The sequence below is a fragment of the Pristiophorus japonicus genome, unplaced genomic scaffold (genome assembly GCF_044704955.1).
Source record: "Pristiophorus japonicus isolate sPriJap1 unplaced genomic scaffold, sPriJap1.hap1 HAP1_SCAFFOLD_393, whole genome shotgun sequence".
Classification (NCBI taxonomy): domain Eukaryota; kingdom Metazoa; phylum Chordata; class Chondrichthyes; family Pristiophoridae; genus Pristiophorus; species Pristiophorus japonicus.
Window position 1 is genome coordinate 278681 of NW_027253794.1, and position 14512 is coordinate 293192.

The 14512-nt window shown below is 45.5% G+C and overlaps 1 protein-coding gene across 6 annotated transcripts in view; it reads left to right on the plus strand.

Annotated features, from left to right (window-relative positions):
• Positions 1-14512, plus strand: part of LOC139250576 (uncharacterized) — a 336890-nt gene that overhangs the window by 161432 nt on the left and 160946 nt on the right. For 5 of the 6 annotated variants that reach the window (XM_070872975.1, XM_070872969.1, XM_070872972.1 and 2 more), the window contains one exon: positions 13381-13527. The exons of the other annotated variant lie outside the window; for it this stretch is intronic. In XM_070872975.1, coding sequence (XP_070729076.1) covers positions 13381-13527 — 147 coding nt within the window. The remainder of the gene's footprint in view (positions 1-13380; positions 13528-14512) is intronic. 6 annotated transcript variants of the gene reach the window in all.

The following is a 14512-nucleotide window of genomic DNA, read 5'->3' on the forward strand; positions in this document are numbered from 1 at the left end:
TTAAAAGAATTGAAAAACACATAGCAGCAACTTAACTTCAACCCCACCCAAAAAGCTTGCCTGTCCGGGGTCTGTCTGTCTTTCTCTCTCTCACTCTCTCTCTCTCTCTCTCTCTCTCGGGGAAACAACTTAGGCCAAAAAGAGCAGCCTGCTCCAAAAGAACAGCGCAAATCACTGGGGAAAATTGAGCCCAATATTTCGCTCTCTGTAACATTTTTTAGAAAGTCCAGTTAAAAGCAGCTTCTCGTTTCCTGGTTTCTTGTCTGTGAGAATTCTGCAATGTGATTGGCTGCTTAAACAGCTTGTTGACGCCACTGCAATATTGGCATTGGAATCCCGATTATAGAACACTGAACTCAACTGAAAGTCGAAAAAGGCAAACTTCTCGCCACAGAAATTGCGAGATCTTTTTGGGCAGCTTTCTTCAGGGCCAGTGGCGAGCGCCTTTGCTTCACCGCTGACCACAAATTATGGGCCAATAGACTTGGGCAGATGAAATTTAACACAGAGAAGTGTGAAGTGATTCATTTTGGAATGAAGAATTAGGAGAGGTAATATGAACTAAATGGTACAATTTTAAATGGGGTGCAGGAACACCTGGGTAAGTATGTACACAAATCCTTGAAGGTGGCAGGACAAGTTGAGAAGGCAGTTAAGTAGAATATGGGATCCTTGGCTTTAGTAATAGAGGCACCATTACTGATACTAGCTTTTTATTCAGATTTATTTAATTAACTGAATTAAAATTTTGCACCTGTTATGGTGGGATAGGAACTCGTGTCTCCATAGCATTAATGCGAGCCTCTCTATTACTGGTCCAGTAATCTAACCACTATGCTGCCATGTCACTTGATTTTGGCCAAGGTAGTTGTTGGTGGCTACAATTCGCCTGCATGCCTGTGGGATCCACATTAGGGTTAGGGACGAAATCGGGCAGGGTTCGCACTCTAGAATGCTGGCCAGCAACTCCTGTGAATGTCTGGGGGAAGTATTGGAGAATGCTGGCATCTGTGAACCATATCTCAGCAAGACTCGTGTCTTCAGAAGATAGAAGATAAATTGTGAAAATAAATGTTCAACAGTATCTTTTGTCAGTCGTAACTGACTAGGCTCGCATCTAAGCTTTCAGATTGGTTTCAGTATATGATGATGTTCCAGTGTTTCTACTGTGAAAAACCACTCACATCCCCTTTCTGACTGGTTGTTCGGTTTGGTTTGATTCAGCGCGGCGGCCCTGACCTGCAAGGACCATCAGCAGGTCGGGGCCTTCAAAGGAGCATACCACGTCAAGGTACAGCTGGAGAGCAATGGCTATGAAGAGGGCAACTGGATTGGACGTCACCAAGGTCCAGGTCGCTGATTGGAGCATGGGCAGGTACAGCAGGAGCGGCGAGTGATCGTGGAGCGACGTGATCGGGGCGCAGGAGAGGTGTGAGTTCAGGGCCCAGAAGAGGCGAGGGCCCAGAGGCAGCCCGGCCAGCCCACACTGCAATATGTGTGCACACTAGGTCTGTGCAACAGAGCTGGTCTCCAGTTAGATGTGGTTAATCCTTGCCACTGGACCAAGACCTAGCTCTGTCAAGCTCGTGTGATGGTTGGTGTTCAACGGCCACCACACATTAATAAAATCCATGCACAGGCATCTTCCACCCTTCAACATGTAGTTCTGGACCTGAAATATTAGGTCCTTCGTTGAAACATCTGTGAACTCATCCCTTTTTGGCGTGGAGGCAAGTCATTCTTAATACGAGGGATCACCTATGATAATGATGATAATAGAGGCAAAGAATACAAAAGCAAGGTAGTTATGCGAAACCTTTATAAAACACTGATTAGGTCTCAGCTGCATTATTGTTTTCAATTCTGGGCACAACACTTTAGGAAGGATGTCAAGGCAGAAGCGACTTACTGGAATGGTACCTTCTGAGGGACTTCAGTTATGTGGAGAGACTGGAGATGCTGGGGTTGTTCTCCTGGGAGTAGAGAAAATTAAGAGGAGATTCGATAGAGGTGTTCAAATTCATGAATAGTTTTGATAGAGTAACTAATGAGAAACTGGGCGACAATTTGGTCGCGGGGCACAGAGCAGAACAAGCTGCTAGAAGAGGCAGGAAGAGGACGGGGAGAACGGCTCTCAGCAGGAAGCCATATCCACCCAGGGTCTTCAGGGAACAATTCTCCCACCTCAGCCTCAGCAAGGAACAGTGCATGTGTCATCTCCATCTTACTCATGAGGTGCTCACTGAAATCTGCTACCTGCTGCAGGCAGATCTGCAGCTTTAGCCCAGAGCAAGGAAGGCATTGCCAGTGGCTGTGAAGGTGATCATGGTCTTGACCTTCTTCACGTCAGGCTCCTTCCAGGCTCGAGCAGGCGACATCTGTAATGTCTCCCAGTTCGCCATCCACTCCTGTATAAGGGAAGTGAGTGAGGCTGTCATGTGCAAAGAGATCTGAGTGCATTTCATTCACTCTTGTCAGAGGGAAGCAGGTGGACGAGCACGTGGCTTCACCAGGATAGCAGGCTTCCCCATGCTGCAGGGTGCCATTGACTGCACAATGGCGCTTTGTGGGCGCCGCATCTCATTTCAGAGATATAATGCAACCGGAAGGGATTCCACTCCCTCAGCGTCCAGCTGGTGTGCAACTATACTCAGTGCATCATGCATGTCAATGCTTGGTATTGTGGGAGCCCTCATGATGCCTCTATTATGCGGCAGTCCGATGTACCATCAGCATTTGAGCCAGCACGACAAACCAGCAGGTGGCTACTAGGCGACAAGGACTATCTGCTGAGCACCTGGTTCATGACTCTGCTGCACATAACAAAAGCTATACTGCCACAAGGAACCTGATAGAGCAGACCATTAGCATCCTTAAACGACGCTTCCGCTGTCTGGACCGCTCTGGAGAAGCCCTGTAGTACTCACCAGAGCCTGTCTCAAGATTCATCATGGTCTGCTGCATGTTCCACACCTCTCCATCATGCCAGCACTGCCCTTGCCACCAGGCATATGACGAGCAGCTGTGGAAGATGAAACGGAGAAGAGGAGAATGAGGTAACCCAGACAGCCCATTATTGCCTCGCTATCTGTGATCGACTCATCCGACTGCAGGACCAGTGAACGCAGCCCTAATTCTACATTCAACAATTGTCCTGCACCTCACCTCCCATCACATCGTCCTCTTGTCCACAATCCTACAATAAAATACAACACAAAACAAATATCCCAAATCAATTTTATGCATCAAATCATTACAATATTTAATTCAAAAGTCAACTAATCACCCTTGTGTATTCCCTTAGTGTTTGTCTTCCCATGCCTTTGCCTTTCCTAGTGTTCTTATGTAGTGCTACCACAGTGGCTGCAGCATGGTTGGTGGAAGGCTGCTGACTTTCAGGGGGGGAGATTGCAGATGGCCTTGCTGGATGATCTCGAGCAGCTTTTGGCCGAGAAGGCCCAGTTTAGGACTGCCCCACCTCAGCATGGGTGGCAGTAGTCTGGGCTGGCTGGCAGACAGGTTGCAGCAAGGGCACTGGCAACATGGCAGTGGTGGGAGGACGAATTTTGTCATCCTGAGAGAGGACAGCAGGCTCATCCTCCGTGAATCCATAGCCACTCCCCCAGGGCGGCACCTCAGCAATCCTAGTAATTTGTTGGAGTATAGACTGCTGGACTGCTGTGACACCCTGCAAGCCCTTTTCAACACTGGTAAACCCAGCCGTGATGGAAGCAGTCTGTGCTTGCGTGGCAGCAAGCTGAGCTTGGATGACTTCAGTCTGAGCTTCCATTGCAGCACTCAGATGTTGGGTGGCTTCTAGTTGTGCTGCAAAGGAAGCTGAGACATCAAACATCAGACAATGCAGGACGGTTGGGTCCACAAGTGCGCTAATGGATCGTCTCACTCCTTCCACGCTGGAAAGGTTGGACTCTAAGCTTTGCCCAAAGCCCTGTATAAGGTTGGATCTGGACTCCTCCATGCTCCTTGACATTGCATTCAGGCTTTCTAGCAGGCCTTCCAATTCACCAAGAATTTCATTGTACATAACCATTAGATTTGTTCTGTAGGCCGCCCCTTCCAAGTCCTTATCTGAGTCCTGTGCAGAAGAACACGTTTGCAACCTTGCCCTCCAGGGAGCTGGCACCTGTGCTACCCTTTCCCCCTGCCCTGGCTGTAGGCCACTTGTGCCCGGTATCTCACCACATGGCGATCTCGTGTCTAACCTATCCTGTTAGGTCCACGCAGTGTCAGTATCTGAGCTGGTGGCTGGAGTGTGAAATCGGGTGGTGGTGCTGTGTCTTCTGCATCATTTTCTTCCTCTTGTATTTCTGCTCAATCACCAGTGCAGGTCAAGTTGCAGTTCTTGACCATCTAAAAGGAGAAAGGCACAAGGGTAAGGTTGTGGTGAGAGAAAGCGGGGTGAGGGGAGAGATGGAGTGGTGGAAAGCAAGAGGTGCGTGCTTACACCATCTGCGGTTTATAAATCCAAGAAACTGTGGGATGAGGGGGAAGTAGGATGTGAAAAGGAGGCTTAGGTATGAGGATATCGTCATCTTTAATTGATTCAGCCGTGCCGCAGGCCATGGGCTCAGCAATGTCCCTTCCAAGAGTGGCCAGGACCGTTTCCACCATGTGGGTTAGGATATGCAGGTGCGCCTGTCCCTCAACAGGTAACCGCTGCTGCCTCCAATTGTGCATCACCGTATCCTGCAAGAGAAATGGAAGTTCGTGTCGTACAATCTGTTTGGATGATGTGACTTTCATGGTTGAATAGTTGCCAGTGTATGCAAGCTGTGAGAAATGATGTGAGGCTTGCAACAGTGCTAATTGTGTGAGGGTGAGGTGAAGCTATGAATGTTAGAATTGAGTCGCGATTGATAGAGATTGTTGGTAGGTGAGTAAATGGGGGGTGGGGGGGGTGGGGTGCTGAATTCAGCAATGTGTGAGGCTAGTGATCTAGTTGTAAGGATATGGCATTTGAAGATAAATTCACTGATCTTGACCACTCGTGTAAGGTCATTAAACTCCTTGCAACATTGCATTCAGATCCTCGGGACGACATAGAAACAGAAAATAGGTGCAGGTGTAGGACATTCGGCCCTTCGAGCCTGCACCACCATTCAATGAGTTCATGGCTGAACATGCAACTTCAGTACCCCATTCCTGCTTTCTCGCCATACCCCTTGATCCCCCTAGTAGTAAGGACTACATCTAACTCCTTTTTGAATATATTTAGTGAATTGGCCTCAACAACGTTCTGTGGTAGAGAATTCCACAGGTTCACCACTCTCTGGGTGAAGACGTTTCTCCTCATCTTGGTCCTAAATGGCTTACCCCTTATCCTTAGACTGTGACCCCTGATTCTGGACTTCCCCAACATTGGGAACATTCTTCCTGCATCTAACCTGTCTAAACCCGTCAGAATTTTAAATGTTTCTGTGAGATCCCCTCATTCTTCTGAACTCCAGTGAATACAAGCCCAGTTGATCCAGTCTTTCTTGATATGTCAGTCCCACCATCCCGGGAATCAGTCTGGTGAACCTTCGCTGCACTCCCTCAATAGCAAGAATGTCCTTCCTCAAGTTAGGAGACCAAAACTGTACACAATACTCCAGGTGTGGCCTCACCAAGGCCCTGTACAACTGTAGCAACACCTCCCTGCCCCTGTACTCAAATCCCCTCGCTATGAAGGCCAACATGCCATTTGCTTTCTTAACCGCCTGCTGTACCTGCATGCCAACCTTCAATGACTGATGTACCATGACACCCAGGTCTCGTTGCACCTCCTCTTTTCCTAATCTGTCACCATTCAGATAATAGTCTGTCTCTCTGTTTTTACCACCAAAGTGGATAACCTCACATTTATCCACATTATACTTCATCTGCCATGCATTTGCCCACTCACCTAACCTATCCAAGTCACTCTGCAGCCTCATAGCATCCTCCTCGCAGCTCACACTGCCACCCAACTTAGTGTCATCCGCAAATTTGGAGATACTACATTTAATCACCTCGTCTAAATCATTAATGTACAATGTAAACAGCTGGGGCACCAGCACAGAACCTTGCAGTACCCCACTAGTCACTGCCTGCCATTCTGAAAAGTCCCCATTTACTCCTACTCTTTGCTTCCTGTCTGACAACCAGTTCTCAATCTATGTCAGCACACTACCCCCAATCCCATGTGCTTTAACTTTGCACATTAATCTCTTGTGTGGGACCTTGTCGAAAGCCTTCTGAAAGTTCAAATACACCACATCAACTGGTTCTCCCTTGTCCACTCTACTGGAAACATCCTCAAAAAATTCCAGAAGATTTGTCAAGCATGATTTCCCTTTCACAAATCCATGCTGACTTGGATCTATAATGTCACCTCTTTCCAAATGCGCTGCTATGACATCCTTAATAATTGATTCCATCATTTTACCCACGACCGATGTCAGGCTGACTGGTCTATAATTCCCTGTTTTCTTTCTCCCTCCTTTTTTAAAAAGTGGGGTTACATTGGCTACCCTCCACTCGATAGGAACTGATCCAGAGTCTATGGAATGTTGGAAAATGACTGTCAATGCATTGGCTATTTCCAAGGCCACCTCCTTAAGTACTCTGGGATGCAGTCCATCAGGCCCTGGGGATTTATCGGCCTTCAATCCCATCAATTTCCCCAACACAATTTCCCGACTAATAAGGATTTCCCTCAGTTCCTCCTTCTTACTAGACCGTCTGACCCCTTTTATATCCGGAAGGTTGTTTGTGTCCTCCTTAGTGAATACCGAACCAAAGTACTTGTTCAATTGGTCTGCCATTTCTTTGTTCCCCGTTATGACTTCCCCTGATTCTGACTGCAGAGGACCTACATTTGTCTTTACTCACCTTTTTCTCTTTACATATATATAGAAACTTTTGCAGTCCGCCTTAATGTTCCCTGCAAGCTTCCTCTCGTACTCTATTTTCCCTGCCCTAATCAAACCCTTTGTCCTCTTCTGCTGAGTTCTAAATTTCTCCCAGTCCCCAGGTTCACTGCTATTTCTGGCCAATTTGTATGCCACTTCCTTGGCTTTAATACTATCCCTGATTTCCCTTGATAGCCACGGTTGCACCACCTTCCCTTTTTTATTTTTACACCAGACAGGGATGTACAATTGTTGTAGTTCATCCATGCGGTCTCTAAATGTCTGCCATTGCCCATCCACAGTCAACCCCTTAAGTATCATTCGCCAATCTATCCTAGCCAATTCACGCCTCATACCTTCAAAGTTACCCTTCTTTAAGTTCTGGACCATGGTCTCTAAATTAACTGTTTCATTCTCCATCCTAATGTAGAATTCCACCATATAATGGTCACTCTTCCCCAAGGGGCCTCGCACAACGAGATTGCTAATTAATCCTCTCTCATTACACAACACCCAGTCTAAGATGGCCTCCCCCCTAGTTGGTTCCTCGAAATATTGGTCTAGAAAACCGTCCCTTATGCACTCCAGGAAATCCTCCTCCACCGTATTGCTTCCAGTTTGGTTAGCCCAATCTATATGCATATTAAAGTCACCCATGATAACTTCTGCACCTTTATTGCATGCACCCCTAATTTCCTGTTTGATGCCCTCTCCATCATCACTACTACTGTTGGGAGGTCTGTACACTACTCCCACTAACGTTTTTTGCCCTTTGGTGTTCTGCCGCTCTACCCATATAGATTTCACATCATCCAAGCTAATGTCCTTCCTAACTATTGCATTAATCTCCTCTTTAACCAGCAATGCTACCCCACCTCCTTTTCCTTTTATTCTATCCTTCCTGAATGTTGAATACCCCTGGATGTTGAGTTCCCAGCCCTGATCATCCTGGAGCCATGTCTCTGTAATTCCAATCAAATCATATCTGTTAACATCTATTTGCACAGTTAATTCATCCACTTTATTACGGATACTCTTTGCATTAAGACACAAAGCCTTCAGGCTTGTTTTTTTAACACCCTTTGTCCTTTTAAAATGATGATGTAGTGTGGCCCTTTTTGTTTCTTGCCTTTGTTTACTCGGCCTTCCACTATTGCTTTTTACCTTTCTACCATCTGTTTCTGACTCCATATTATTTTGCCCCATCTCGCTGCATAGGTTCCCATCCCCCTGCCATATTAGTTTAAACACTCCCGAACTGCATTAGCAAATGTTACCCCCAAGACATCAGTTCTAGTCCTGCCCAAGTGCAGACCGTCCCTTTTGTACAGGTCCCACTTCCCCCAGAACTGGTTCCAATGTCCCAGGAATTTGAATCCCTCCCTCTTGCACCACTGCTCAAGCCACGTATTTATTCTAACTATCCTGCTCCCTCTACTCTGATCAGCACGTGGCACTGGTAGCAATCCAGAGATTACTATCTTTGAGGTCCTACTTTTTAATTTAACTCCTAGCTCCCTAAATTCAGTTTGTAGGACCTCTTCCCACTTCTTACCTATATTGTTGGTACCTACATGAACCACGACAACTGGCTGTTCACCCTCCCTCCCCAGAATGCTCTGCAGCTGCTCCGAGACATCCTTGACCCTTGCACCAGGGAGGCAACGTACCATCCTGGGGTCTCGGTTGCGGCCGAGGAAACTCCTATCTATTCCCCTTACAATAGAATCCCCCATCACTATAGCTCTCCCACTCTTTTTCCCACCCTTCTGTGCAGCAGAGCCACCCACGGTGCCATGAACCTGGCTGCTGGTGCCTTCCCCTAGTAAGTCATCTCCCCCAACAGTATCCAAAACGGTATATCTGTTTTGGAGGGAGATGACCGCAGGGGACTCCTGCACTACCTTCCTGCTTTTGCCTTGCCTCTTGTTCACCCATTCACTATCTATCCTACCCTTACCTGCGGTGTGACCAACTCACTAAATGTGCTATCCACAACATTCTCAGCATCGCGCATGCTCCAGAGTGAGTCCATCCGCAGCTCCAGTGCCGTCATGCGGTCTGTCAGGAGCTGCAGCTGGACACACTTCCCGCACACATAGTAGTCAGGGACACTGGAAGCGTCCCTGACTTCCCACATAGCACAGGAGGAGCATGACACGGGTCCGAGCTCTCCTGCCATGACTTAACCCTTAAATTAATTTACTTACTAAAATTTACTTAAACACCAAACAGCTACTTAGTAGTTCGCTGCCAATTAAATCAATCTAAAAGTCAGTCTAAAAGAGAGTTATACTTACCAGTCGAACAGCCAACCGCTTACCAGCTTGGCTGTGACGTCACCTCTCGATTTCGCACTCCTCTATCTTTGTCTGCAACTGGTTGGGCTGGTCTCTGGGCCTCCGTCTCCTACTCTCGCACTCCTTATGAGCTGCTCTAGTGTCAGCACTGGTAGGAAAAACAAGACAAAACAGCACCAGCCACCCCCACTTGCCCAAACTCACCCACTTACCAAACTCACAAATGCCACTCTATGCTGTTGCACTCCGTGTTCTGCACGAGCTGCCTTTTTTTAAACTCTATCTCGGTCAGATGACTCACTATTGGTCAGTCGTTTACAGAACTGGTTTTAACTAGCTGCTAATTGCCTCCTACTGGAGAGTTACTTTGTTTTTCTCTGTCTAAACCTGAAAGATTCCCAACTATTTAACTACATCCTAGGCTGGCCATTCTAGACTGGGTGATGTGTAATGAGAAAGGACTAATTAGCAATCACGTTGTGCGAGGCCCTTTGGGGAAGCGTGACCATAATATGGTAGAATTCTTTATTAAGATGGAGAGAGACACAGTTAATTCTAGAGACTAGGGTCCTGAACTTAAGGAAAGGTAACTTTGATGGTATGAGATGTGAATTGGCTAGAATACACTGGCGAGTGATACTTAAAGTGTTGACGGTGGATAGGCAATGGCAAACATTTAAAGATCACGTGGATGAACTTCAACAATTGTACATCCCTGTCTGGAGTAAAAATAAAATGGGGAAAGTGGCTCAACCGTGGCTAACAAGGGAAATTAAGGATAGTGTTAAATCAAGGAAGAGGAATATAAATTGACCAGAAAAAGTAGCAAACCTGAGGAATGGGAGAATTTTGAAATACAGCAGAGGAAGATAAAGGATTTAATTAGGAGGGGGAAAATAGAGTATGAGAGGAAGCTTGCAGGGAACATAAAAACTGACTGCAAAAGCTTCTATAGATATATGGAGAAAAAGATTAATGAAGACAAACGTAGGTTCCTTGCAGTCAGATTTAGGTGAATTTATAATGGGGAACAAAGAAATAGCGGACCAGTTAAACAAATATTTTGGTTCTGTCTTCACAAAGGAAGACACAAATAACCTTCCGGAAATACTAAGGGAACGAGGGTCTAGTGAGAAGGAGGAACTGAAGGAAACTCTTATTAGGCAGGAAATCGTATTCGGGAAATTGATGGGATAGAAGGCCAATAAATTCCCGAGGCCTGATAGTCTGCATCCCAGAGTACTTAAGGAAGTGACCATAGAAATAGTGGATGCATTGGTGATCATTTTCCAACAGTCTATTGACTCTGGATCAGTTCCTATGGACTGGAGGGTAGCTAATGTAACACCACTTTTTAAGAAGGGAGGGAGAGAGAAGGCGGGTAATTATAGACCGGTTAGCCTGACATCAGTCGTGGGGAAAATGTTGGAATCAATTATTAAAGATGAAATAGCAGCGCATTTGGAAAGCAGTGACGGGATCAGTCCAAGTCAGCATGGATTTATGAATGGGAAATCCTGCTTGACAAATCTTCTAGAATTTTTTGAGGATGTAACTAGTAGAGTGGACAAGGGAGAACTGGTGGATGTGATGTATTTGGACTTTCAAAAGGCTTTTGACAAGGTCCCACACAAGAGATTGTTGTGCAAAATTAAAGCACATGGTATTGGGGGTAATGTACTGACGTGGATAGAGAACTGGTTGGCAGACAGGAAGCAGAGAGTCGGGATAAACGGGTCCTTTTCAGAACGGCAGGCAGTGACTAGTGGAGTGCCGCAGGGCTCGGTGCTGGGACCCCAGCTATTTACAATATACATTAATGAATTGAGTGTAATATCTCCAAGTTTGCAGATGACACTAAGATGGGTGGCAGTGTGAGCTTTGAGGAGGATGCTAAAAGGCTGCAGGGTGACTTGGACAGGTTAGGTGAGTGGGCAAATGAGCGGCAGATGCAGTATAATGTGGATAAATGGGAGGTTATCCACTTTGGTGGCAAAAACACGAAGGCAGAATATTATGTGAATGGCGGCAGATGAGGAAAAGGGGAGGTGCAACGAGACCTGGGTGTCATGGTACATCAGTCATTGAAAGTTGGCATGCAGGTACAGCAGGTGGTGAAGAAGGCAAATGGTATGTTGGCCTTCATAACTCGGGGATTTGAGTATAGGAGCAGGGAGGTCTTACTGCAGTTGTACAGGGCCTTAGTGAGGCCTCACCTGGAATATTGTGTTCAGTTTTGGTCTCCTAATCTGAGGAAGGACGTTCTTGCTATTGAGGGAGTGCAGCGAAGGTTCACCAGACTGATTCTCAGTATGGCAGGACTGACACATGAGGAGAGACTGGATCGACTGGGCCTGTATTCACTGGGGTTTAGAAGGACGAGAGGGGATCTCATAGAAACATATAAAATTCTGGACGGAACTGGACAGGTTAGATGCAGGAAGAATGTTCACGATGTTGGGGAAGTCCAGAACCAGGGGACATAGTCTAAGGATAAAAGGTAAGTCATTTAGGACTGAGATGAGGAGAAACTTCTTCACTCAGAGAGTTGTTAACCTATGGAATTCCCATAATGCAGAGAGTTGTTGATGCCAGTTCATTGGATATATTCAAGAGGGAGTTAGATATGGCCCTTACGGCTCAAGGGATCAAGGGGTATGGAGAGAAAGCAGGAAAGGGGTACTGAGGTGAATGATCAGCCATGATCTTATTGAATGGTGGTGCAGAGTCGAAGGGCCGAATGGCCTACTCCTGCACCTATTTTCTATGTTTCTATGTTTCTATTGCTGCCATTGACTATGACGCTATCTGCTCCCATTGCATGTTCCGATTTTGCCTGGACGGTCCTCTGACTGCCCCCCCTCCCACCGCCCCCCCCCCCCCCCCAGTGGATACAGGACCTCTCTCCTCCTGTCCACCTCCTGCACCAAAACCTCCAGTGCTACATCCAAGAATGTTGGAGCACGCTCTTTCCCCTGTTGTACCATCAATACTAATTCTTAACGCTCACATTCTGTTCCCCAGCCAGTTGAAATACCTGCAGCAGCCAGAATGCACCTCCCATTTCAGAGGTGCAGGTTGCCTTTAAGAAATGCAGACTAGTTTTAATTGATGCTAGCCTTTTAGAAATTTGGGCCCCCTGTTGAGCATGCAGCCACTCAGCAGCGCATTCAATATGTTCGTATACAGATTTTTGAATGATAAGCGAGTCAAGGGTTATGGGGAGTGGGCAGGGAAGTGGAGTTGAGGCCAGGATCAGACCAGCCATGATTTTATTGAAGGGCGGAGCAGGTTCGAGGGACAAAATGGCCTACTCCTGCTCCTATTTCTTATGTTCTTATGTTCAATGTTGGACTGTACGCCACAATCATTCTAATTAGCAGCATGAAGTTGGCGTGCTGCCAGCATCACTTTGAACGGGCACAGGTTGATCTCTCATCATGATCTACGTGCTCATTTTCAGCAGTAATCCAATTTTTCTCCCATTGTTTCCAATGGCAGAAGGGTCGGTAGCTGGAGGACACAGAGTTAAGGTAATTAGCAAAAGAACCAGAGGCGACTTTAGGAAAACATTTTTAACACAGCGAGTTGTTGGTGATCTGGAATGTACTGCCTGAAAGGGTGATGGAAGCAGATTCAATAGTAATTGTCAAAAAGGAACTGGATGAATATTTGAAGAAAAAAAATTGTAGGACAATGGGATTAGAGCTGGGAGTGGGACTAATTCGATAGCTCTTTCATCGAGCACAGGCTCGATGGGCTGAATAACCTCCTTCTGTGCTGTGTCATTCTATGATTTTATGAGCAACATTTAGTTTGAACTGAATCATTGTGTACAAAATTGGTGTCAAGTAGTTCCATTTTAAAATAAGAATGCATTTTAAAAATATAGAACACAGTACAATTTGTTCATAACTCTAATTCCAAGACAGTCCGAATCTTGCTACAAATGTCCTTCTCCTAGCATCGCACCTGCTCCTTCTTCCTGATGGGCATCAGCAACTAAAGCTTGTTACTTTGACAACTTAAATATCTTCGTGGAGTTGTGGTTGAAGGGATAATGATGGTTAATTGCCCTGAGAATGCTCCTGCTAGCACATATCTTCCCCTTTAAGCAATTTTACAATAGATTCTCTCTGTGACTAAGCATATATTATAGATTTCACACTTTTTATTTGTATTCTCAGGATAATTCAGCATTGTACATCTCGGACCATTCTTTCTCAATAAGTGAAATGGGAGTTAAAGAATTCCTTTTCCGCAGTGGATTTCTGCACAAATGTGTGAACAATCTGGAAGACCAAAAACTATTTCTTGTTACGTACCCTGAAAAGGTATTTATTGATTTTAGTATATTATTTTATGAGTTAATTTATATGTGTAATTCATGTTTTGGGGAAAAAAAGCTCCAGTGGTAAAAGGTACATCTTTCAAGTTTCAAAATAGAAAAGTTTCCCATCTTTGTGTTTATGCCAGAGAGACTTCCTCACTGTAAAAATTCGGGTGTTGCTTTTCAAACCGTTTAAATTAGTTGTCAGAAAATTGTGCAGAGCACATGCTCAAATTTCCGACTTGCACTTCTGGAGGCTGAAGTTCTTGTCACCGGCACAAAGTTGGAAAATTGTCCCTGTCGTATATGCATTTTTTCTCATTAAATTATCCTCCACATGATATTGATTAGTTCATTGTTCAAAAGAGGAAAATTTGGAAGAGAGATGACCCCTTTAAGAATCACACGTTAATAGCCTTGTTTGCATCATGTGCCATCTCCTGGTATAGAATCATAGAAATCTGCGGCATAGAAAGAGCTCATTCATTCTCTGCATTATAACTGCTGTGTCCTATGACACCTTCCCCTTTCACCTGTAATTTGCCAGTAGGGACTCAGTACTTGCGAAAAATAAGTTCCCTGAGTTTTCTTAAAGGATAACTTGTTTTACTTTAGCTTTCTTGCTTCGTACCCATTGCATAATTTAAAAATAATAAACATAGTGCAAGAAAAGACTGTGAGGCAGACTTCTCTCTTAAGCATGTTAAACTAAAGCATTGCCTAGGAGGTGCAAACTTGGGAAAATCAGGCAGGCTCAATTATTGGCGTGTGATCCTCCCTACTTGATATATCTCTCTGCACTCCACCCAGGTGATGCTTTGCACTCAAGTGCTAACAAAAAATTCTGCCCCTATTTGTCCCACCAAGGCTGCTGATTCCAGAGGCTATGTACAATATATCCTTACGGTAGACTCTACTCCATATCATTTAATTTCTTAAGAAAAATTTCTGCATAAATTCTCTCATCCTCAGGGATAACTACAGTTTAT